Raw genomic sequence first — 25,441 nt, forward strand, 5'->3', positions numbered from 1 at the left:
TCCCTCTCTCTCTGTCACACTGCCTTTCAAATAAACAATAAAATTTGAAATAAATAAATAATATCTTTAAAAAAAAAAAAAAAAGAAGGGTTGGCATTGTGGCACAGCCAGCGAAGCTGCCACTTGCACTGCAGGCATCCACATGGGCACTGGCCAGTCCTGCCCTGACTGCTCTACTTGCCATCCAGCTCCCTGCTAACGGCCCAGGAAAAGCAGCAGAAGAGGGCCCAGGCGTTTGGGTCCCTGCCACCCACGTGGGAGCCCCAGATGAAACTCCTGGCTTTGGCCTGAGCTAGCCATGGCCACTGTAGTCATCTGGGGAGTGAACCAACAGATGACGAGCGATCTTTCTCTCCCTCCCTCTCTAACTCTGCAAATAAATAAATAAACCATTTAAAAAAGAAAAGAAAAGAAACCTAAGTATCCAAAAAGAGATGGGGAAAAATTGTGAATTTAGAACATACTCTAGCCGGCGCCATGGCTCAATAGGCTAATCCTCCACCTTGCGGCGCCGGCACACCGGGTTCTAGTCCCGGTCGGGGTGCCGGATTCTGTCCCGGTTGCCCCTCTTCCAGGCCAGCTCTCTGCTGTGGCCAGGGAGTGCAGTGGAGGATGGCCCAGGTGCTTGGGCCCTGCACCCCATGGGAGACCAGGAAAAGCACCTGGCTCCTGGCTCCTGCCATCGGATCAGCACGGTGCGCCGGCTGCAGCGGCGGCCATTGGAGGGTGAACCAACGGCAAAAGGAAGACCTTTCTCTCTCTGTCTCTCTCTCTCACTGTCCACTCTGCCTGTCAAAAAAAAAAAAAAAAAAAAAAGGAAAAAAAAAGAACATAATCTAGAAAGATGAATGATCTAGAGCTACATTTAACATAAAAATCAGGGGCTGGCGCTGTGGCGCAGCGGGTCAACACCTGACCTGAAGCACCAGCATATCATATGGGCACTAGTTTGAGACCTGGCTGCTCCACTTCTGATCCAGCTCTCTGCTATGCCCTGGAAAAGCAGTAGAAGATGGTCCAAGTCCTTGGGCCCCTGCACCCGTGTGGGAGACCAGGAAGAAGCTCCTGCCTCCTGGCTTTGGATTGGCACAGCTCCAGTCACTGTGGCCACTTGGGGTGTGAACCAACAGAAGGAAGACCTCTCTCCCCCTCCACCTCTCTCTCTCTTCCCCCTCCCCCTCTCTCCCTCTCTCTCTCTCACCCCTCCCTCTCCCTGTCTGTAACTCTAACTCTCAAATAAATAAATAAATCTTTAAAAAAAAAACATAAAAATCAACATTGATAGAAAAAGCTGCAGAATTAAAAAACTACAGTATGCTATCTTCAAAACAGAATCTATAACTCGGGATTGATGTTGTGGCAGAGCAGATGTAAGCCACTGTTTGTGACACTGGCATCCCATATGGGCACTGAGAAAGCCTTGGCTACTCTACTTCCAATCCAGCTCCTTGTTAATGTGCCCAGGAAAGCAGCAGAGGACAACCTGAGCACTTGGGCCTTCGCATCCCGTGTGAAAGACTCAGATGAGCTTTGGCCTGGCCCTGCCTTGGTCACTGTCCAGCAGATGGAAGATTTCTCTCTGCCTTTCCCTTTCTCTGTGTAACTCTGCCTCTCAAACAAAAAAATAAATTATAACTCTAGAAAATAAAACTATTGATATACTACATAATACATAAATACATAATGAAAATATTTGAAATGAGGAAAAATAAATCAGTTTGTGGTAATTCCAGGATACACCATAGAAAGTTTCAATCATATGAGAAATCTTTTTTTTTTTTTTTTGACAGGCAAAGTGGACAGTGAGAGAGAGAAACAGAGAGAAAGGTCTTCCTTTGCTGTTGGTTCACCCTCCCCAATGGCCGCTGTGGCCAGCGCACCACGCTGATCCAAAGCCAGGAGCCAGGTGCTTCTCCTGGTCTCCCATACGGGTGCAGGGCCCAAACACTTGGGCCATCTTCCACTGCACTCCCGGGCCACAGCAGAGAGCTGGACTGGAAGAGGGGCAGGCAGGACAGGACCGGTGCCCCAACCGGGACTAGAACCTGGGGTGCCGGCACTGCAGGCAGAGGATTAGCCTATTGAGCCACGGCGCCGGCCAGAAATCTTATTTCTTAAAATAAATGAAAGACACATGTCATAACCTTAAGACCTGATATATCTGAATAGTAAATAGATTCATGTTTATAATAATAATCTTAATACTTATATATTTGAAACACATAATAAAAATACTTTTAAGGAAAATTAAGCCAAAATACAGTCAGGTGTCAATCTGACACTTGGCAAAAACTTTTCAGAAATCATGTGAGACGGGATCCTCTCTTCTGTGTACTTTTTATAGTAATAAACACTTCAGTCAGTGAAAATATCTGCTGATGAGATACTGAGTTTCAGTAAGATGGAAGGAGTCTCATTTAGAAAAAGCTAGAAGCAAAAAAAAAAAGTAGTGAAAATATGGTGCTGAAAACCACCAAAGATTAATATCAGATCTTTCTTAGATTCTAAAAGTTCTCAAAGAGAGCAGTTTTAATAAATTTTAGAGCAGCTTCCCATAAATATGGCAAGAGTGTAAAAAAGGCCGGCGCCGCAGCTCACTAGGCTAATCCTCAGCCTGCGGTGCCAGTACCCAGGTTCTAGTCCTGGTTGGGGCACCGGTCCTGTCCCACCTGCCCTCTTCCAGTCCAGCTCTCTGCTGTGGCCCGGGAGTGCAGTAGAGGATGGCCCATGTGCTTGGGCCCTGCACCCGCATGGGAGACCAGGAGAAGCACCTGGCTCCTGCCTTCGGATCAGCACAGTGCGCCGGCCGTCGCGGCCATTGGAGGGTGAACCAACAGCAAAGGAAGACCTTTCTCTCTGTCTCTCTCACTGTCTCTGACTGTCCAAAAAAAATAAGAGGGTTAAAAAAAAACACCCAGGGTTATCACAAAAAGGAATGATGAAAATTTCTAGACGTAAATGGTGGTTGATGGTCATACAACTCAGTGAATAGACTAAAAACCACTGAATTGTATACTTTAAGGGTGAGTTTTATAAAGCTCTTAAAAATAAATAAATAAAACACATGGGATCAGTGCTGTAGCATAGCGGGTTAAAGCCCCATCCTACAGCACCTGCATCCCAAATGGGCGCTGGTTTGAGTCCCAACTGCTCCACTTCCAATCCAGCTCCCTGCTAATGTGCCCAGGAAAGGATGACCCAAGTCCTTGGGCCCCTGCACCTGCGTGGGAGAACCGGAAGAAGCTCCACGCTCCTGGCTTCAAGCTGGCTCAGCTCCAACAGTTGCAGCCATCTGGAAAGTCAACCAGCAGACAGAAGACACCTTTCTCCCTCCCTCTCTCTCTCTCCTCTCTCTCTTTCTACCTCTCTCTAGCTCTTTCAAATAAATGAAATAAATCTTTAAAAAAAACACACACACATACACAATTCATTTAAAGGGGTAGTCATCAAAAAAAGAAAACACTTATTTCCCTACTTTACTGCAATCACTGTAAACACCTAGTGATTATTTTCCTATGACATGGGTAGTATAATATTAATAGGGATAACACAGGGTCCTGTGTTGTGGCATAGCAGGTAAAGCCACCACCTGCAATCCCAGCATCCCATATGGGTGCAGGTTTATGTCCCGGCTGCTCCACTTCCGATCCAGCTCCCTAACAGCATGAGAAAGCAGCAGAAGATGGCCGAAGTGTTTGGGCCCCTGCACCAGGGAGATCTAGAAGCAGCTCCTGGCTTCTGGCTTTGGCCTGGCCACATGCTGTCCACTGCAGGCATCTGGGAAGTGAACCAGCGAACTGAAGATTTCTCTCCCTCTCTGTCTCTCCCTCTGACTTCAAAATAAATAAATAAATCTTCAAACAAACAAACAAAAAAAGACAACACAAAATTTGCTACTTTCCAGATCAGAAGTTTTACTTTCTCACATCACCCAAAAAAAATTAAAAAAACAAACAGGGGCCGGTGCTGTGGCATACCCATATGGGTGCCAGTTCAAGTTCCAGCTGCTCCACTTCTGATCCAGCTCTCTGCTGTGGCCTGGAAAGGCAGAAGGTGGCCCAAGTCTTTGGGTCCCTGCACCCACATGGGAGACCTGGAGGAAGCTCCTGGGTCCTGACTTCAGATCAGCCCAGCTCCAGCCACTGCATCCACCTGGAGTGAACCAATGGATGGCAGACTTCTCTCTCCCTCTCTCTCTGCCTCTCTGTAACTCTGCATTTCAAATAAATAAATCTTAAAAAAAAATAAAAATAAAAATAAAAACCTAGGTTTACAGCAGAGTAGCAGTGCTTTTGATTTGAGAATCTACATTTCCCATTACTGCTGAAATTTCAGGCTAACAATTACTTCTAAAAATCTGTTTTTCTGCAAAGATGGCCATCCCCCTCATCCCCAAAATAACTATTTTCTCTACTAAAATAAATTATAAGGGATGATTCTAATTGTCCTTAGGATCTAGAAACATTCTTATATCTATAGAACACACAACAGCTTCACATTATATATGGTAAATCTAATCAACTAAATGGCATCCGCATACCAAGAAACACTAACAAGGAAGCAGATCCATGACTACACAGGGGAACCCTTGGGGCCTAAGGAGGGGCTCGCTGTACTCATGCTTTGTAGGAGGGAACGAGGGCTTGGCCTGAGCTCAGAGCTAGAACCAACCTGTTCTTCTTCTGTAAAGGGCACAAGGGCCAATGGCAGCAAGGGCTCCTCTTGCAGGATAGGCAGGAACTCCTTATCCAGAAGGTCTGAAGGTATCTGCACGACCAAGCACATGACCAGGAGATCAATGCTGTTCTTCCAAGTACAACAACGACAACCAAGAAAAGGCATTCTGATTCTTCTACTGCTGATGACAGATTAAAGCACATCCAGACAGAATTAGCTTCAGTCGTGCTTATATATTTTGAAAGAGCAAAATATGAAAAGCTACAGCCACCATTCCCATCCTCCACCAGACCACCACATCTGGATCCAGCACTAACTCTGCTATTCCAGACAGCACAGTGGAGGAGGACAATCTCCACACTAACTCATGGAAAGTGATAAGCACATCAGTCATTCACAACCATCATTAAAATTTCAGACTCTCAATGCATGAATAAAATTGAAAAAGTATTTTGAAAAAATCAAAATATAATTTCTCACTACTCAAATAATAGTGTATATCATTGCGGTTTTGATCACTTAGAAGTTACACAAATGTGGTGCTACGTTTTAAGACTTTCCTATTAAAAATTGTAGATTTAACTCATAAAAGGAAGGAACAGGAGAAACTGCTCTACCTCTCCTTCCTTGCAAGAAACAGGATAAGGGGTGTAATAAAATAGGACAAAGTCTTCATTTCTTAGCTATGAAACTGTGCTAGAAAACAGACATGAAAAGGAGGTTAGAGAGGGTGCTGAGTACTACCACTCTCCTGTTTCCACTATGCTGCCTATTCTATAAGGATTAAATTTTCTCTAAAAATTACAGTGTGTTACACTTAGAAGATCATTTGCTAACTATACCAGGTCTCAAAGTAGAACATGGGTAATATGGAGAGAAAAGGCATAGGACAATATATTAGAATGTATTATTCTTGGATACATAGTACATCAATACAGAGTCCAAAATGTCTTTCATAATGATGAACCTTTCCGTACTTTCTTACCTTATTGTCTTTAAGGAAAAGTGCTAACATTTCCTCTCTGCCATAACGATAATCTGCTAATTTATACTTCGGCAATGCTGGAGAGAGAGGAGGGGAAGTAATACTCCCACCGCTGGACAGAGCACGGAGCCTAGAATAGGACAGAAAATACAAAGTGAAGCATCAAATACTTGGGCACTATGTTTTAGTTTATATAATATACAAAAGAAATTTCAAGTTAGTTCTTTGAGGAAACAGGAAGAAATTCCATTATGTCAAGCTATCAAAGATTCAACAATGAAAGCTGTTGTCCACAGCACACTTGCAGAACAGTTCACTGAGTGGCACAGACACCACAGAGCCATTCCTACATTTAAAGGTGTCACAGCAGATTCCTGAGAAGCTTGAGAGCAAGGAGAACACTTTCTCCAAATTGTAGGTTGTTACATGTGATTAAAAGGAAAGGGAGATAACGCCTTACAACTGTTAATTCTTAAAAATGAATGTCCAGGGGTGGCATTTGGTACATCAAATGGATATGCCTGTATCTTGTATAGAGGGCCTAACTTCAGGCTCCAGGTCCCCACCCAGCTTCCTGCTAATAAGCATGATGGGACTCAGATCCCACGAGGAAAACCTGGACTGAGTTCCGAGTTCCCAACAGCAGACTGACCCAGCATCGGCTGCTGTAGGCATTGAGAGTAATGAACCAGTGGATGGGAGATTTCAATAAATAAATGTTTTAAAAATTAATGTCTGAAAAAAAATTGTCTGACAATACCAAATATTGGTAACAATGTAAAAAATAGAAACTCTCAAGTAGTTCTTTTGAGATTACATTCTCTAAAAACCAAAGCTAGCACTGTGGTTCAGTGGGCCAAGCCACCATTTGCAATGCCAACATCCCACATCAGAGCACTGGTTCCCCACTTCTGATCCAACTTCCTGCTAACGTGCCTGGGAATGCAGTGAAAGATGGTCGAAGTACTGGGACTGCCACCCACATGACAGAACAGGATGTAGTTCCTGGTTACCAGCTCAGGCCTGGCCCAGACCTAGCAATTGCGGCCACTTGGGACATGAACCAACAGTTAGGAGATTATGTATCTGTATCTCTCTCCCTCAGCCTTTCAAATAAATAAATCTTTAACAAATAAATAAATTGAAACAACTACATGAAAAAGTGATATGGCATAACCAATTATTTATAAGGTTATTTTGCTAATAGTTAAAATATTTCATAGAAAGTTTGCTACACAAAACAGGATAAGGTTGTATCTGCAAAGGGAAATAAATAAAAAGGGAACTTTAATTGTACCTATTATATTACCTAATATATTTTTAATAAAGGCAATTAATAAGAAATCTAAAGAATTTGAAAATGCAGTGAAATAGAAAAAATAAAAACAAAAACTACTTACTGCCAAGAAAAAAATAAAGACTATCCTCTAAAAACAGATGTTGCCTCCAAGGAATAGAACTGGGTAAAAAGAATCTACTTTAATTTTTAAATATATATATATATATATTTTTTTTTAAAGGGGTAGGGAGCAGGCAGGCAATGGTGCTGCAGGTGAAGCTGCCCCTTGGGACACCCACATCCCATATCATATCAGGGTGCCTGGTTCAAGTCTTAGCTACTCTGCTTCCAATCCACTTTCTGACACACATCCTGGGAAGCAGCAGATGATGGCTCAAGTAATTGAGCTTCTGCCACTTACAGAGGAGACCCAGATGGAGTTCTAGGTTCCTGGCTTCAGTCTGGTCCAGTCCCAACTGCTGTGGGCATTTGGGGAGTGAACCAGAGGATGAAAGAAATCTTGGTATCTCTCAATTCTCTAGCCCCTTTCCCCACCTTTCTGCTTTTCAAATAAGTAAATGAATAGACATTACAAAAATGAATCAGTTTTTTTAAAGGGGAGGATCCAGTGTTGTAGCATAGTGGGTAAAGCTGCCACCTGCTATGCCAACATTCATATGGGGGCCAGTTTGTGTCCCAGTTGCTCCACTTCCAATCCAGTTCTCTGCTAATGGCCTGGGAAAAGTAGCAGAGGATGGCCCAAGTATTTAGCCTCCTGCCACCCATGTAGGAGACATAAATGAAGGTCCTAGCTCCTAGCTTCAGCCTGGTCCAGTGCTGGCCATTGAGGTCATCTGGGGAGCGAACGAGCAGATCAGTGTTCTCCATCTCTCTCTTTCTGTAACTTCTTCAAATAAATAAATCTTAAAAGGGGGGGGGGGGGACAGGCAGCACTGTGGTACAGCAGGTAAAGCCACTGCCTGCAGTGCCGGCACCCCAAATGGGCGCTGGTTCAAGTCCCGGCTGCTTCACTTCTGATCCAGCTCTCTGCTATGCCCTGGAAAAGCCGAAGATGGCCAAGTCCTTGGGCCCCTGCACCTGCGTGGGAGACCCAGAAGAGGCTCCTGGCTCCTGGCTTCGGGTCAGCACAGCTCCAGCCACTTCGGCCATCTGGGGAGTGAACCAGCAGATGGAAGACCTCTCTCTCTCTCTCACTCTCTGCCTCAGCCTCTGTGTAAATCTGGCTTTCACATAAAATAAATAAATCTTTAAAAAAATGGAAAAAAAACTGTAAACAATAACAATATCCTACTGCAGCACGGTGTCAAATACCCAAGTGGGGAAACAAATGTCAGGCGCAGCTGATCATCTGGAGGGCTGCCCAAGTTCCAGTAAGGAAACAGCAAAGCTGAAAGGATCAAGATGCTTTACTCAAATAAATTCAGTAGCTTAGCCCAAGAAAAATTCAACAGGAGCATTAAAATGTACACCCAAACTGCTACGCTTTATTCACAAAACCAAGAACGAAGGTAAAGATCCACAAAATATTTACACATGAGGGCAGGTGTCTGGCCCGGCAGGTAAGCTGCTGTTGGACTGCATACCCCACAGTGGCTGCCTGGTTCAAGTCCCAGCTCCACTCCTGATTCCAGCTTCCTGCTTATGTGCACCCTGGGCAGCAGCACATGACAGCTCCAGGACTCTGGCCCTTGCCACCACGTGGGAGGGTCCAGCTCTGACTCAGGCTGACCCAGTCCTCGCTACGGCAGCATTTTGGGAGTGAGCTCAGCACATGGAAGATTTCTCTCTCCCTCTCCTCTCTGCCGTTGAAATAAAGTGAAATGAAAAAAATTTTAAATACCATGCCCAAGTAAGGCACCTGCATGCCAAATGAAATTTTCTGCTCTTATCTTTGCAGTACCCACTTGACAGAGTAGTGCTTCTTAAAGTTTTGTTTATCTTCCTTTTATTTGAAAGACAGAGACAAAGGGAGCTTTCACCCACTGGTTTACCCTTCAAATGATGGCAACAGTTAGGGTAGGGATTGGCTACAGCCAGTAGCTTAGACTTCAATCTGTGTCTCCTAGGTGGTTGTCAGGGATCCAACCACTTGGGCCATCACCTGCCATCTCCAAGGGTGTGCACAGCAGAAAGCTGGAATGGGAAGCAGAGCTGGGACTCAAACCAGCCCTCCAATATGGGAGGTATCCCAAATGCCTGTCCCTAAAAATATTTTTACACATAGAAAATCTAACTAAAAAGAAAGAGTATGCATTAGTAAAGTGAGACTATAGGGATTTTTCCCCTCAATGTTTCTATCATAATATTTTCAACTTTTATTATAGACAATTTGAACACATTAAAAGAAAGAAAACACAACAAATTTCCATGTGCTTTCACTGAGCCCCAAAATCCATGGCCAATGCTGTTCTTCCCATGACCCCATCAAAGCTGTCTTTAACATCATTTTGAAGTGTTGCCTTATTTTATCTGTAAATACTTTATCCTATTATCTCTAAAAATTAAGGATTTTTTCGAAGTTTAGATTTTTCTGTTATACCCATGATGTAATTTACTGTTTCTGCATCCTCTCCATTTCGTGTAAACTGCAGACCAGGTGTACAGACTGAATGAGATGTGCCTCCTAGGGGCCGGCACTGTGGCACAGCAGGGTAAGCCACTGCCTGCGATACGAGCATCAGTCATCTCCTATGTGCACCAATTGGAGTCCTGGTGTTCCACTTCCAATCCAGCTCCCTGCTAATGTGCTTGGGAAAACAGCAAAGGACAGTCCACACATGGGACCCTGGACCCACATGGGAAACCTAGATGAAGCTCCTGGCTTCCACCTGGCCCAATCCTGGCCATTGGGGCCATTTGAGAAGTGAACCAGCAGATGGAAGATCCGTCTCTCTCTCTAACTCTGCCTTTCAAATGAAAATATACACACATAAAGAGGGATGGAGATGTGCATTCTACTGGTAAAACCTCCTCTGTGGTGATGGATGATGCCAGCAAGAGGCACACACTGCCTGGTTCCTTTTGCAATCCTAGGAACTACTAATGATGAATGTTTAAATCCTTAAGCTCACTAAGTTTGCAAAATGATGACATTCTATCATCTCATGTATTTATTAGCTGCGGTATTTCTACAGAGACACTTCCCTCTGACACTATCTGGTATAGCTACTCAACAGTCTAGTACATAAAGGAAAGGAAGTTAAACACCTTCTTCTTATTAGGTTTCAAAACAATGACTTGGCTCACTAGCATCCTCCAACAGTGACAAGTTATCTTTAACAGATCTCAATTCATTGCAGTTAGCCAACCATGTTCAAATTGTCTTAGCATTGACCAGTGGGAAATTCTGACTTCAAATTGGCTCCTGGATCCTTTTGACATGACCATTAAGTGGTCTTTAACAGTGGCTTCTCCATCTGGTATGTCAAAATCTTCTAAGCTGATCTTGTATTATTTCTTGCTGCAAGACTTGGAATCAACCATTTCTCCAGCAGACTGAATTTCTTTAGTTTACAGAGAGACAGGATCATTGCTACAGAGCTGGCCTTTGTGTTCCTTCCAATTATTTATGGACTTAAAGGTCATTTAGCTCAACCCATAAGACAGGGTGAACAACCAGATAAGGAAACAAGATGCCCACAAAGTTGTGATCCAACCGCTCCTGAAAGGACCTTCCAGGAACCTGCTTCTTATTGGATCTCTGCAAAGTTGGGCTCCTCCCTACAGATGTAAAATTAAATTAACATCTTCTGAGAACTCAAGCTAAGGATTTAACACATATATTAGCTCATTTAATCTCATTGAAGCTTCACAACAACTCCATTATAACAAGTAAGAAAAATTAAGCTAAGGGGTTAAAAAACTTGCCCAGTCAGTAGAACCAAGATGTAAACCTGGGTTTTTATGAGTAAAAAGATTATATTTCTAACAAGGCCTCAGAGAAATGAACGGATCGGATCCAAGGATTAATTTGGGGATCTCTGTAGCAGCACAGCTGATAAAGCCGCCGCCTACAGTGCCAGAATCCCATATGGGTGCTGGTTCAAGTCCCTGTTGCTCTACTTCCAATCCAGCTCTCTGCTAATGTGCCTGGAAAAGCAGCAGCAGATGGCCCAATTGCTCAGACCCCTGCACCCAAAAGGGAGACTGAGAAGAAGCTCCTGGCTCCTGGCTTCGGATTGGCCCAGCTCAGGCCATTGCAGCCACTTGGTGAGTGAACCAGCAGATGGAAGATCTCTCTCTCTCTTTCTAACTCTTTCAAATAAATAAATATTTTAAAAATAATAAATAAAAAAATTTTAAAGACTTAATTAGGAAATAAACAGACATGATGTTGTAAAGGACTGGACACAAGGATAAAGAAATTATCAAGGATAACTCCAGGGGCCAGTGCTGTGGCACAGTAGGTTAAGCATCCGCGTGCAGCGCCAGCATCCCATATGGTCGCCGATTCAAGTCCTAGCTGCTCCACTTTCAATCCAAATCCCTGCTAATGGCCTGGGAAAGTAATGAAAGATGGCTCAAGTGCTCAGACCCCTGCACCTACATGGGAGACCCAGAAGCTCCTGGCTTCTGGCTTTACATCGGCCCAGCTATGGCTGTTGATGGCTGTTGCCATTATTTGGGGAGTGAACCAGCAGATGGAAGACCTCTTTCTCTGTCTCTCCCTCTCTCTGTAACTCTGCCTCTCAAATAAATAAATCCTTAAAAAAAAAAAAAGGTAACTCCAAGACTCCGGACTTGAATAAATGGACACACACGGCATGAAGATGAAATAGAAGAGCACAAAACTCGTGACGTTACTTTTAGAAAACCGCAAAATAGGAGACAATAAGACAGCTAAGTGGAAAAATTAATTAGCAGCTCAATATCCTGTACTTGCAGCATTATGAATTTGTGGTAAATTATTTAATGTCAGCTAAACTGTTTAGCTGCTCCACTAAACAATTCCAAAGTAGGTACCATTTCATTTACCTTTGTTGCTTCAGCACCTAACACAAGACAAAGAACATGGTAAAATCTGATCAAATATTTTCTGAACAAATCTTAAAATTTTCTTCTAAAATACACTTCCAGATAATATCAAATTCACTATCTTTTCAGATGCCATAGATACCTTTTACTCTTTTTAAAAATCAAAGTATTACCTGCAGTCCATCCTTTAGACTCTCTCTCATTCTTCCATAATAAGGCAAATATTATGTATAATAAGCTAGGAGTCTCAGTTTGCACTCTCTTGAATGCTTTAATTCAACAAACTTTGGTTAGGTACCCACTTCTGGAGCAACAAATAATGTGCTTAACAAAACTGAGAAATACAGGGCCTTTCTTAATGGAATTGGTTCTTTCCTAAGGCAAACACATATATAAAGAGATACACTACACTACAAAGTGGTAACTATTTTAACACAGGTATAAACAAACTGAAGGGGGGGGGGGGGGCGGGGACAGAAGTAACTCCATTTTTCAAGAAAAGACCCGAGAAAACTGAAAGCTGTGGAGCTGTAACGGAGGAGACCTTGGAGCAGACCCCAGAGCAGGTTCCTTGGCTCCTCTCACAGGAAGCCAGATCACCATCTGCATTCTCCCTATAATAAAGTCTTTCTCTAGTCTTATCTGAGTACACTTTGACTGACAAAATAATTTTAAAGTCCCAAATACAAGAAGTATAATGAGTTTGGTTTTTTAAACTGTCTTAAGAGATACTTGCAGGGGCCAGCACTGTGGCTTATCAAGTAAAGCCACCGCCTACAGTGCCAGCATCCCATATGGGTGCCAGTTCGAGGCCCAGCTGCTCCACTTCCGATCCAACTCTGTTATGTCCTAGGAAAGCAGTAGAAGAAGGCCCAAGTCCTTGGGCCTCTGAACTCAGTGGGAGACCCAGAAGATGCTCCTGGATCCTGGCTTTAGATAGGCCCAACTTTAAAGAAAAAAAGAGAGACACACACTTGTAAGCAAACAGTAAGATATAAACCAACATACTAGCAAAGGCTCTTTGGATGGTTGGATTAAGGATAATTTACCTCTTATCTTTTTCCTTCTGTACTACAGATTCTTCCAGATTTTCAGTTTTTGTTAGTATGATCGCAACAAAATTTCTAAAAAGCCTAAATCTAAGAGGTTTAGCACCAAAAAACGTCTTATCAAGACAGTGCCTAGTGTTTTCTCAAGAATAAAGGAAACATGCACAGGATGGAAATCAGTTCACATAATCCTGGTGATTAACCGGTCATACATCATCCAAAACCCTAAGAATGAAACTTTTGACTGAATAATCCCAGTTCTAATAAATTAATGCCAAAAAGATGATCAGTACAAATAAAAACTGTTCAAAGGTATAAATATATATCATTTACTGTAGCAAAACAAGATTTTGCTTCCCAACAATTCATTCATTCATTGAACAAGTATTTATTGAGTACCCAACTATGTGCCAGACACTAGAGATACAGCAGTAAACAGACTCTACAGAGCTTCAGACCAAAGTACCTGCCCTCAGTGGAGCGCACAGTCTAAAGACGTGAGAGGACGGGGTGTAAAGAAGGGGAAAAAAAAGCATGTCAAAATATTTAGCATGTTACATTGACATACATCATGAAGAAAAATTGAACAGGGAAGGGAGACAGGGAAAAGCGGGTAGCCAGGGGACACTGTACAGAAGGTCAAGAAAGGCGGTGGTATTTTAGGAAAGTGGCTGTCTTACACCCAGAAATGATTTACTTCTCCATTAAAACTATCACGCCCTTCTAAGTGCTTTGATGATTACGTGTAATACTTATCTTTAAATATGATCTAAGACCTAATGATTCCACAGACCTTAAAAAGTTCAAGCTTGCAGCAATCATGGTTTGTATCAACAATAATTTTCAATGCTCTTCCATGTTCACAACTGAATGAATCTTTTCATTTTACACATCTCTTATTGAATATTTTTTACATTTCTCATTATAAAAATGACCTCAGCAAACACAGTACCACTGTTTCTGTGGGTTCAGAGTGTCACAGGGATTCAGTGCCATCACACTATGCCTTGAGTTTTCCAGTACTCTGGACTCAGTTCCTGACCCTGTTTCACAACGACATAATGTTACATGTAGGAAAATACAGCAGCAATATCCAGTCATAGATACTGCAGGTTTCTAGGCCAGGGCTTCTGCATTCCACGGGCCTCACATACTCCTTTTGCTTGAACCTCCATTCCTCAGTTTCTCAGTGTGTCAGATAATTAAAGGAAGGCTCCTAAGCTCTAAGGCCCACAGGGTACCAGAGGCAACAATTAAGAGAGGGTGGACAGGAGACTGCCTCTGATGAACCATCTCCATTTAAATTTTCTATGAAACACTGGCTGACCAAATGAAATCCCTTCAAACAAAGCTTCAGAGTACTAATGAAGAGGATGTATAAGATGTAGCTGACAGGCTGGGTCAATGACACAGTGAGATGACTGTGTGGAAACCTGTGGTGTAGGAGAGAAGCAGCAAACTTCTTCTGTAAAGGGTCAGAGAAAAATATTGCAGATGGCCTGATGCAACTCTTAACCTTGCCCGAGTAGGACAACTAGAATCAGATCATACAGAAACAAGGGGTCTGTATTCCAAGAAACTTCACCTACAAAAACTTTATTTACAGTCCCACAGGCCATTGTTTGCCAACCCCGGATGCAGGGCATCAAGATACATGTAAATTAGGTCTAGAATAGGAACATTTTTTTCTTCATTTGTTTTGGCTAAATTCCTGGTATTGTCTTTTTGTTACCTATTAAAAGAGGGATGCTTTAAAAAAAACCTTAGTAAAATTAGTTGATAATTTTAATGTTTTACAAAAAGACATGTGAGTATATAAAAATACAAGAAAAGCAGTTACAAATTCTAGATAAACGCAGAAGAGCTACACACAACAAAGTTTACATGAATTGAAATTCATCTGGTAAAGGAAGTTAGTAAGATGTGAATAAATATTTAGGTATAAAAATGTTCACGTGAAATATAATCAAAAACTGAGAACAGCCTCTATGTGTTACACTTAGAGGACTAGTTAAATAATGATGTTACATCCATACAATGCAACCATTTAACAGAATAGAAAACATTTATTGATAGAAAATATTCTGGTTATTTTTCAAAAGCAGTTTACAAAATTGGAATGTACAGAATGAACTCACGTTTATGAAAATAAATGTACATATACAAAATAAGATACATAAAAACAACTGGAAAGATATACCAAGATATTTACAATGGTTACCATGGATGGTGAAATCATGGTGATTATGTTTTCTGACTTATCTGCAATTCTAATTTTTCTAGAAATGTATTAATATGAAAATTATTTTGAAAACAGAAAATAAAACATGTAGGTACAGTATTATTTATGTCAACAATTTCAAAATAAACTCTCAATATGTGGGAGTTGTAACAGTTCTCAGAACTTCAAATAGTGACTTCTCCTGGGTCTCTAAATGTTAGCTATAAAGGATTAAGAAAATTTAATAATTACATATAAAAAATAGATTCAGTAGGGCAATTTAATAAGAGTCCTCAAATAGAAAGTTACTATAGGAAGTCTGTATCATTTACCAGACCACTACCACCTGAACATTCATGAGTATTTAAGACACTAATCCAATTTATCTATGTTAGGTTCTGTCTACAACATTACCAAAGGGATTATTTGAGGTCTGAATGGAAAAATGACTATCATTATTCACACCACTGAAGAGAGGATCTTCAATCACCAACTTTGGGGGAAAAGGAAGAAGAGAGGGGAAAAGTCACACTATAATGTGATGGATCTCAAAATTCCATGAGAATTCCATGAGAATTCCATATTCGGGTCCAAACACATCTGTAAGAGACTCAAAGGTCAATTAATTGTTATTATGGCAAATGCTAACTCAATCCTAGATAGGCTACTGCTAATAGCCAGTATAATTCTAGACTACCTGCCTAGCCAATTGGTAAAATAAAATTCAAATAGCATTTCAAAATCTATTCAAATCTACTCTTCAAATGAGCCTACGAATAGCAATCACAAAATAGCACTGTAGCAGAAAATATATGAACACTAAAAATGTTACAATTACATAAAATTGTTTATGAACATAGACAAGGAACCCAAACAAAACTTTCTAGAGTGTTGGGATTGTGGGGACTTTTAATGACATTATTATTACATAAACGAGCAAAAAAAATTATCAAAGTACAGAATAGTCATTTACCATATATAATTTATTCTTAGACTAGGCACACAGTTTTCAACTAGGCACATAAAGCAAAGCCTCAAAAACATGCCCATTTATAAACCACCCAGCACCTGTACAAAGACCTTCCTTCTAAATTAGTCATCCACTATTGAAGAGGATGTGATTTTTAAAACTCACCATTCAGGCCCAAAGTTCAGTGTCTGTGTTTCTGCTGCCATTCTTTTCCGTATTTTCACAAGACTTTTTATATCTGGAGAAACCTGTTAAAGAGAAAAATATCTCCATACAATCAGTCAAGAATTAAATACAGGCTAGAAAGCTACAGAATATTTTGTTTATTTTCCTCTCAGTGAGGTCACAGAATGAGATATCTGAATTCCTCTTCATAACATAGTGAGCAAGGTGATCAATCCATCCTTACACTAGAACTCCCCGTCTGTCTATAACACAGTGAGCAAGGTGATCAATCCATCCTTACGCTAGAACTCCCCGTCTGTCTATAACATAGTGAGCAAGGTGATCAATCCATCCTTACGCTAGAACTCCCCGTCTGTCTATAACACAGTGAGCAAGGTGATCAATCCATCCTTACGCTAGAACTCCCCGTCTGTCTATAACACAGTGAGCAAGGTGATCAATCCATCCTTACGCTAGAACTCCCCGTCTGTCTATAACACAGTGAGCAAGGTGATCAATCCATCCTTACGCTAGAACTCCCCGTCTGTCTATAACACAGTGAGCAAGGTGATCAATCCATCCTTACGCTAGAACTCCCCGTCTGTCTATAACACAGTGAGCAAGGTGATCAATCCATCCTTACGCTAGAACTCCCCGTCTGTCTACAACACAGTGAGCAAGGTGATCAATCCATCCTTACGCTAGAACTCCCCGTCTGTCTACAACACAGTGAGCAAGGTGATCAATCCATCCTTACGCTAGAACTCCCCGTCTGTCTATAACATAGTGAGCAAGGTGATCAATCCATCCTTACGCTAGAACTCCCCGTCTGTCTACAACACAGTGAGCAAGGTGATCAATCCATCCTTACGCTAGAACTCCCCGTCTGTCTATAACACAGTGAGCAAGGTGATCAATCCATCCTTACGCTAGAACTCCCCGTCTGTCTACAACACAGTGAGCAAGGTGATCAATCCATCCTTACGCTAGAACTCCCCGTCTGTCTATAACATAGTGAGCAAGGTGATCAATCCATCCTTACGCTAGAACTCCCCGTCTGTCTACAACACAGTGAGCAAGGTGATCAATCCATCCTACGCTAGAACTCCCCGTCTGTTTCTGTGTGCAGGGGAAAGGAGGCATGCACAAGAGGAAGCATGCGGGGCACTGGGAACCAAATCAAGGATTTTCTCGTTTAGCCTCAGAGCAATGAGATCTGAATGCAGTTTAATATATTAAAATTTCACTTTGTTTTACTCCCTTATAATGGCACCTACATCACCATGCGATACATCAAAGTTTTGTTGTTTTTTTGGTTTTTTTTTTTTAATTAAAAGTTCATTTACTTATTTGAAAGGCAGAGTTGCGGGCAGGGGTAGAGATCATCTTCCATCCACTCGTTCACTCCCCAAAAGGTGGAATGGCAGAGGGTGGACCAGGAGAAAGCCAGGAGCCTAGAATTCCACGTGTTCTCCCATAGAAGTGACAGGGGCCCAGGCACTTGAGTATTCTGCTGCTGCCTTCCTAGGCACATGACGCAGGGAGCTGGATCAGAAGTGGAGTAACCAGGACTCCACCTGGCGCTCATGAGGGATGCCTAAGTCACAGGCAGCAGCTTCATCAGCTGTACCACAACACCAACCCCTCAAGATTCTTAAAATAAGGACCTTCTTTACCTACCTCACAGCTTTTGCCACAGTTCTCAGTTTCTCCTTAGTACTTTACACCTTACTGAGTATTTTGAAAAATATCTTGGATTGCCAAGTTGCGATAAAAGCTTGGACGGGACCAGATGTTGTGCACAACAAGTTACGCTGCTGCGTGGAAACTCATCTTATATCAGAGCACAGACTCCAATCCAAGATACTCCCTTCTCATCCAGCTTCCTGCCAATGCACCCTAGGAGGCAGAGGTGAGGGCTCAGCACTGCTGCCGCACCCTAGGGAGTCAGTGTCATCACAGAATGATGTCACTGTAGAAGTCCCCGCATTCCTCTCCCAAAGGTGCTCAGCCCCACAGAAAAACTGGGTAGTAACAGCCTTTGCCACCAATGCAAGTGTAGAACTGGTATGGCCCCGGGCTGCTGTCTACATGGGGCTACTGTCCCGTGCTGTTTGTACAAATAAACCTGAGACGGGGAAAAAAGCAAAATAAAAACAAAAATATCTACTGTGTAATAAAAAAGGAAGGAAATACAGTAATAGGATGTTAGATAAAGTATTTCTCATTGGCGGAATAATTCCAAATGACTTAAAGAACAAATGGGACAGAGAAAGCACAAGCTGATGAGGAAGCTTAATATACGGTATGCCACTGGTGCATCCACTGCACAACCCATACAGTCACATTTAGCAGTCCTGAAGTACTTAAAGGCTATACAAATTAAACAGCTTATATTGCTTTCAAAATCTTCACAAGCACCACACCAAATCACAGAATTGTAAACTGGTAAGAAATTAATGGAGCCCTGCCTTAGGTATTCATAGACGAAGGAACGCGGGGACTTCTACAATGACAAGCTGGAAAATAACAGAAAAGTCAGACTCTGAATACTAGAAATAGTAGAACCACACACACCAATTTATTTCATTTCTATTTCCCTTAAAATATACACACAGGGCTGTTGTGGTGCAACAGGTTAAGCTGTGACCCCAAGACTGGCACCCCTCTCACAGCACTGGCTGAAGTCCCACTGCTCCAATTCCAAATCCGGCTAAGGCAAAAAGGAAAGTAGCTAATGATGACCCATTCACATGGGAGACCAAGGTGGAGTTCTAGGCTTTCTAGCTTTGGCCTGGCACAACCCCAGCCAATGCAGCCATTTGGGGAGTGACGCAACAAATGGAAGATCTTTTTCTCTCCCTGTCACTGCCTTTTCAAATAAATAAGGCACATCTTACACAGAAATGACACAATGCATAGTAAAACTCTTTATTTCTTAAGTAAGCATAAAAGAGCTCTTTTTAAACGTGTAAAATAAAGGGGCCAGCACTGTGGAGCAACAGGTTAATCCTCCACCTGCGGCGCTCGCATCCCACATGGGCCCTGGTTCACGTCCTGGCTGCTCCTCTTCTGATCTAGCTCTCTGGATCTCTCTTCTTCTTGCAGCTAACGGCCTGGGAAAGCAGTGGAAGATGGCCCAAGTGCTTGGGTCCCTGCACTGACGTGGGAGACCAGGAAGAAGGCCCTCACTCCCGGCTTTGGACTGCTCCAGCTCCAGCTATTGCAGGCATTCAGGGAGTGAATCAGCGGTTGGAAGACCTCTTTCCCTCTCTCTCCCTCTCTTTGTAACACTGTTTTTCAAATAAACAAATCCTTTTTAAATATGTAAACTAAAAAGTCTAATAAAACAGTGCCAGAATTTACTTGACAGTTTAATTTCTAAGTAATATATAAATGAAGAATCTTACAAATGACATATTAGATTCAATTAAAATTATGACAATGATCACAGCTAAGATGACTACTATTACATTAAGAAAGGCATTCTGCGGGGCTAAGCGCTGTGGCGTAGCGGATAAGGCTGCCACCTGCAGCACCGGCATCCCATGTGGGCGCCAGTTCAAGTCCCAGCTGCTCCACTTCTGATCCAGCTCTCTGCTACGACCTGGGAAAACGGTAGAAGATGGCCCAAGTCCCTGGGCCCATGCACTCCCTTGGGAGACCTGGAGAAGTTCCTGGCTCCTAGCTTTGAATCAGCTCAGCTCTGGCCATTGTGGTCATCTGGGGAGTGAACCAGTGGATGGAAGACCTCCCTCTCTCTCTCGCTCTCGCGCTTGCTCGTGCTCTCTCTCTCTCTCGCTCGCTCTCTCTCTCTGGCTCTACCTCTCTGTAACTCTGACCTTCTAATAAATAAAATAAATCTTTAAAAAAAATAAAATAAAATTACTCGGTAATTTTCAAAGTACTAAAATCACTTTAACTTACTGTAAGGCTATAACATATGGCCACACAAGTCTTAGAAGTACAAAACTGGCCAGTGTCACAGCTCACTTGGCTAATCCTCTGCCTGTGGCGCCAGTACCCCGGGTTCTAGTCCCATTCGGGACGCCAGATTCTGTCCCGGTTGCTCCAGTCCAGCTCTCTGCTGTGGCCCGGGAGTGCAGTAGAGGATGGTCCAAGTGCTTGGGCCCTGCACCCACATGGGAGAACAGGAGGAAGCACCTGGCTCCTGGCTTCAGATCGGCGCAGCGCACCGGCCGTAGTGGCCATTTTGGAGGGTGAACCAACAGAAAAGGAAGACCTTTCTCTTTGTCTCTCTCACTGTCTAACTCTGCCTGTCAAAAAAAAAAAGAAGTACAAAACTCCAGGCGTGGGGCCCTCCCACATTCTGGCACAATGGGTTGGGCCACAGGCAGCAGTGCTGGCATCCCATATGGATACTGGTTCATGTGTCAGCTGATCCACTTCAAATCCAGCTCCCTGATAATATGCCTGGAAAAGCAGTGGAGGATGGCCCAAGTGTTTAAGGCCCTGCTGCCGACATGGGAGACCTGGAGGAAGCTCCCAGCTCCTGGCTTTGAACTGGCCCAGCCCTGGTCATTGTGGCTATTTGGAGGAGTGAACCATCTCTCTGTCTCTCCGTGACTCTACCTTTCAAATAAATTAGTAAATCTTTAAAAAAAAAAAAAAACCTCAAGGGTGCTATTAACACCAATGATACGATGGGCCCCCAGAGTTGCCAACTGCAGGTCGTAGTCCTGAAACACAAGGAAACCCAAGATCGGATACCACCTAAGGAACAAGAAGCCAAGAAATCCTGTCCCTGTCTACTTGGCCCTGCCACCTATAAACCTTTAGGTGCTACTGTAAAACTACCATAATGCAAATATCAAAAGCTCAGAAAGTTTTCAATGCCTCCAGCTCGGAAGTCAACCACCATTTACAACATGGCTCCCACAAGAAAACTATTTCCTTGTATAAATATTTCTGCAGAACGCTTAAGAACCTAATAACAATAAACCCAGTGATTTAATTAAGTTAAAGAGACCGGAATTATTCCAAATAGTGTCCTGCTCATTCTCTTTATGAATCGAAGCAAGAAATCTAAGAGGTATAAATGTTGAGGAACTCTCACGTAAGCACTAAGTATTATCCTTTTTTGACTGAGTTCCCCACCCAGACTGATCTTCCAAATCAATTTAAACGAGTCCAAGATTAATGGAGTTATATATACTGGAGCAACTGTCTCATACAATTTGTCTACACCTCTGAATTTCCATTAGTTGGAAGGAACTTTGCCTTGCTTCTACACAATCCTTCGAAAGAATTTAATAAGGTACTGAAATGAGCCCAGGCTCGATCACATTTTAAACTCCCCCACCCCACACCTCCTGCAATGTTGTCAGTCAAACCCCAGAGTACCCTGTCATCCTTAGAAAACACCTCTGAATGTATAAAGCCACTCAGGACTGAGCCACACTCCGAACACTATGTTCCACCATGATGCCCTCTCTCTGGATTTCTTCTTCTTGAAACTATTTCCTCCTCCTCCTCTGTGACTGTAAGTATCTTGAGATGTTTGTCTTGTATTTCCCTATGAAGTCAGCATCCAGCTCAAATTTAATCTTCTTTCCTCAGACAATCCACACTTTAACTATAAATTCTGGTCAATACAGTCTTCCCCTCCCCTCCAGAATCCTTCTATTTGAGGTATACAAACTTCATGCATTTCATAAATACAACTTAGGAACACAGTGATTCTTCCCAACCACACTTCCACCCTTCTTTCTCCTCCCTCTCCTATTCCCATTCTTATTTTTAAAAGATCTATTTTCATTTAACTTTATACACATATGATAATACTAAGAGTTCAACAAATAGTATAAAAGAAACTTCCTCAGCAGTCCAGATGAGGGCTTTCAAAGTCATCCCATCTCAAAGTGTCAATTTCACTTCTATATAGATTACCTTTTAGGTGCTCTGTAGGTTACCACAGATCAAGAACATAGGGTATTTGTCCTTTGAGGCCCGGCTTACTTCACTAAGTATGTATCCCAGTTGCATCCATTTTGTTGCAAATGACAGGATTTCTTTTTTTTTAAAAAAAGACTGATTGGATTGATTGATTTGAAAGCCAGAATTATAGAGAGGCAGTGACAGAAAGAGAAGTCTTCCATCCACTGGTTCACTCCCCAAATGGCTGCAAAAGCCAGAGCTGAGCCGATCTGAGCCAGAAGCCAGGAGCTTCTTCCAGTTCTCCCACACGGGTACAGGGGCCCAAGCACTTGGGCCATCCTCTATTGCTTTCCCAGACCTTAGCATAGAGCTGGATTGGAAGTGGAGCAGCTGGGACTTGAACCAGCACCCACATGGGATGCTGGCACTGCAGGTAGTGGCTTTACCCGCTACGCCACCAGAGCCCCCCCTCCTTTTTTAACCACTGGGTAATAGTCCATGGTGTATATATCCCACAATTTCTTTATCCAGCCTTCAGTTGACAGACATTTGGGTTAACTCCATAGCTTAGCTATTGTGAATTGAGCTGTATCAACACGGTCATGAATGATTTTTTAATCTACAATGATGTTCTCTACTAACCCTATGGGTAGATCTCAACCCACTAAACCATGGAGTGGTGAAGAGGACAACAGGACATGCAAGGAGCACAGGTGTCACTGTAACAGCAGCAATAAAGACTTCCACAAATGGCCGACTGGAGCAAGAGTCCCCACCCTCTGCCATGGATTCACATTTTACCCCACAATCAATATGGTAATTTCAAATGCCCGCTCCCCATGGCCATCCATCTCATCACCAACTGATCAAGGTACCACAACAGCCAAGGATAGGACAGGCCAAAGCAAGAGGCTGGATCTCCCACACATATGAGAGAGGCATAAGTACTTGAGCCATCATCTGCTGCTCCCAAACACATCAGCAGGAAGCTCATCCAAAGCAGATCAGACAAGGCATGAATCAGCATTCCAATATGAGATGCAGGCGTGTCAAAGCAGTGGCTTGGGGCCAGTACTGTGGTGCAGCGAGTTAATGCCAAGGCCTGAAGCACCAGCATCCCATATGGGTGCCACTTCTAGTCCCGGCTGCTCCACTTGCAATCCAGCTCTCTGCTATGGCCTGGGAAAGCAGTGGAAGATGGCCCAGATCCTTGGGCCCCTGCACCCGCATGGGAGACCTGGAAGAAGCTCCTGGCTTCGAATCGGCACAGCTCAGGCTGTTGCGGCCAACTAGGGAGTGAAGCATCGGATGGAAGACCTCTCTCTCTCTTTCTCTCTATCTCTCTCTAACTCTTTCAAATAAATAAATAAATCTTAAAAAAAAAAAAAAAAAAAAAAAGCCAGTGGCTTAATCCAGCTTAGCCTCCTGCACCACAACATTCCCCTCTCTAATCTGCTTCTCTCACTCAGTCTCCAGATCAGTTTTCCTAAAGCACAATCCCAGTCACGCCCTGTAACTCTCTTGTGAAAATGACTGACGGGTGGGAATTTGCACTGCAATTAGCTTGTCGTTTGGGATTCCAGCATCCTACTCTACAGTATCTGGGTTTAGTCCCAGCTTTTCTGCTTCCAATATAGTTTCTTGCTAACTGATATTCTGGGAAGCCAGCAGACAATGGTTCAAGTACTTAGGTCCTTGCCACCCATGTGAGAGCTAGGGATTGCGTTCTGGGCTCCTGGCTTAGGTCTAGCTCAGCCCTGGCTGTTATAAGCATTTTGGGAACGAGCCAGCTTGTGTCTGTCTATCGCTCTACCTTTCAAATAAAATAAGTTTTCTTCAAAAATGCTCACAAACCTCTCATATAGGGGCCAGTATTGTGATGCAACAGGTTAAATCTCTGACTGACTGTGATGCCAGCATGACTTAGGAGCACGGGTTCCAGTCCCGGCTGCTCCACTTCCAATACAGCTCCTTGCTACTAATAGGCCTAGGAAAGCAGTGGAAGATGGCCCAAGTATTTCGGCCCCTGCCACTCATGTGGGAGACCCAGATGAAGTGCCTGACTCCTGGCTTCAGCCTAGTGCAGCCCTGGCTATTGTGGCCATTTAGGGAATAAACCAGCAGATGGAAAATCTGTCTCTGTTTCTCCCTCTTTTTCTGTAACTGCCTTTCAAATACATAAACAAATCTTAAAAAAAAAAAAAAAAAAAAAGGGTGGCCGGCACCATGGCTCAATAGGCTAATCCTCCGCCTGCGGCGCCGGCACACCGGGTTCTAGTCCCGGTCGGGGTGCCGGATTCTGTCCCGGTGGCTCCTCTTCCAGGCCGGTTCTCTGCTGTGGCCCAGGAAGGCAGTGGAGGATGGCCCAAGTGCTTGGGCCCTGCACCCCATGGGAGACCAGGAGAAGCACCTGGCTCCTGCCTTCGGCTCAGCGTGGTGCACCGGCCGCAGTGGCCACTGGAGGGTGAACCAACAGAAAAGGAAGACCTTTCTCTCTGTCGCTCTCTCTCACTGTCCACTCTGCCAGTCAAAAAATAAAAATTAAAAAAGGGACTCTCTTGTGTATAGTCAAAACACCAAGTATTTCAGACTACCATCAATCTGACAGTTAATGCCTTCCCAACTCAATCCCCTACTTTCTTTCCTCCCAACTCAAAGTCAGATAAGAACTTCCTATGGTCCACTGCATTTACCCTTTTGAGTTCTGTTCATGCCATTCTCTTCCCCTAGAAACCCATTCCTACTCCCTGAGAATGGTCTGGGGGAAAAAACAAGGATCCATTCAAACCACTTAATGCATAAACTATTTCCCAAAATAGAAAAAACACTGCACCCTATGGAAAGGAAACTCAAAAACAGAGAATGCAGAAAAGAGATGAAATATATAGGATTCAATACTGGAAGTGGGAATCTCTATTATAAAGCTTAAAAGAAAGCAGAAAATAGAAAAGACACTAACTTGAGAGAGAAGACACTGAGTATGGTTTTGCACAAAAGAAAGGTGCCTAAGGAGGTAAAATCCATGAACTCCAGAGTAGAGTCAGGACAGAGAGACATAAATTTGGAAGTGAATTCGTACAGTGGAAACCAAAAACTGAATTAGGCTACCTCAAACAAGTATCAAGAAGCAACAAGAACAAAGCATCAGGAAACAATGCAGAAGGATACAAGACCACCACACCATGCAAACCTTTCACCCGAA

General features: G+C 43.1%; 1 protein-coding gene across 9 annotated transcripts in view; it reads right to left on the minus strand.

Annotated features, from left to right (window-relative positions):
• GIGYF2 (GRB10 interacting GYF protein 2) overlaps positions 1-25,441 on the minus strand; it is a 156,198-nt gene that overhangs the window by 102,826 nt on the left and 27,931 nt on the right. For all 9 annotated transcript variants that reach the window (XM_070070041.1, XM_051834185.2, XM_051834184.2 and 6 more), the window contains 3 exons: positions 16,342-16,424; positions 5,663-5,792; positions 4,672-4,767 (listed from right to left, as the gene is read on the minus strand). Coding sequence is in view for 8 of the 9 variants with exons in the window: in XM_051834185.2 (XP_051690145.1) it covers positions 4,672-4,767; positions 5,663-5,792; positions 16,342-16,382 (267 nt within the window). In the remaining variant the exon portion in view is untranslated. The remainder of the gene's footprint in view (positions 1-4,671; positions 4,768-5,662; positions 5,793-16,341; positions 16,425-25,441) is intronic.

Source organism: Oryctolagus cuniculus, chromosome 3, assembly GCF_964237555.1.
Source record: "Oryctolagus cuniculus chromosome 3, mOryCun1.1, whole genome shotgun sequence".
NCBI lineage: Eukaryota > Metazoa > Chordata > Mammalia > Lagomorpha > Leporidae > Oryctolagus > Oryctolagus cuniculus.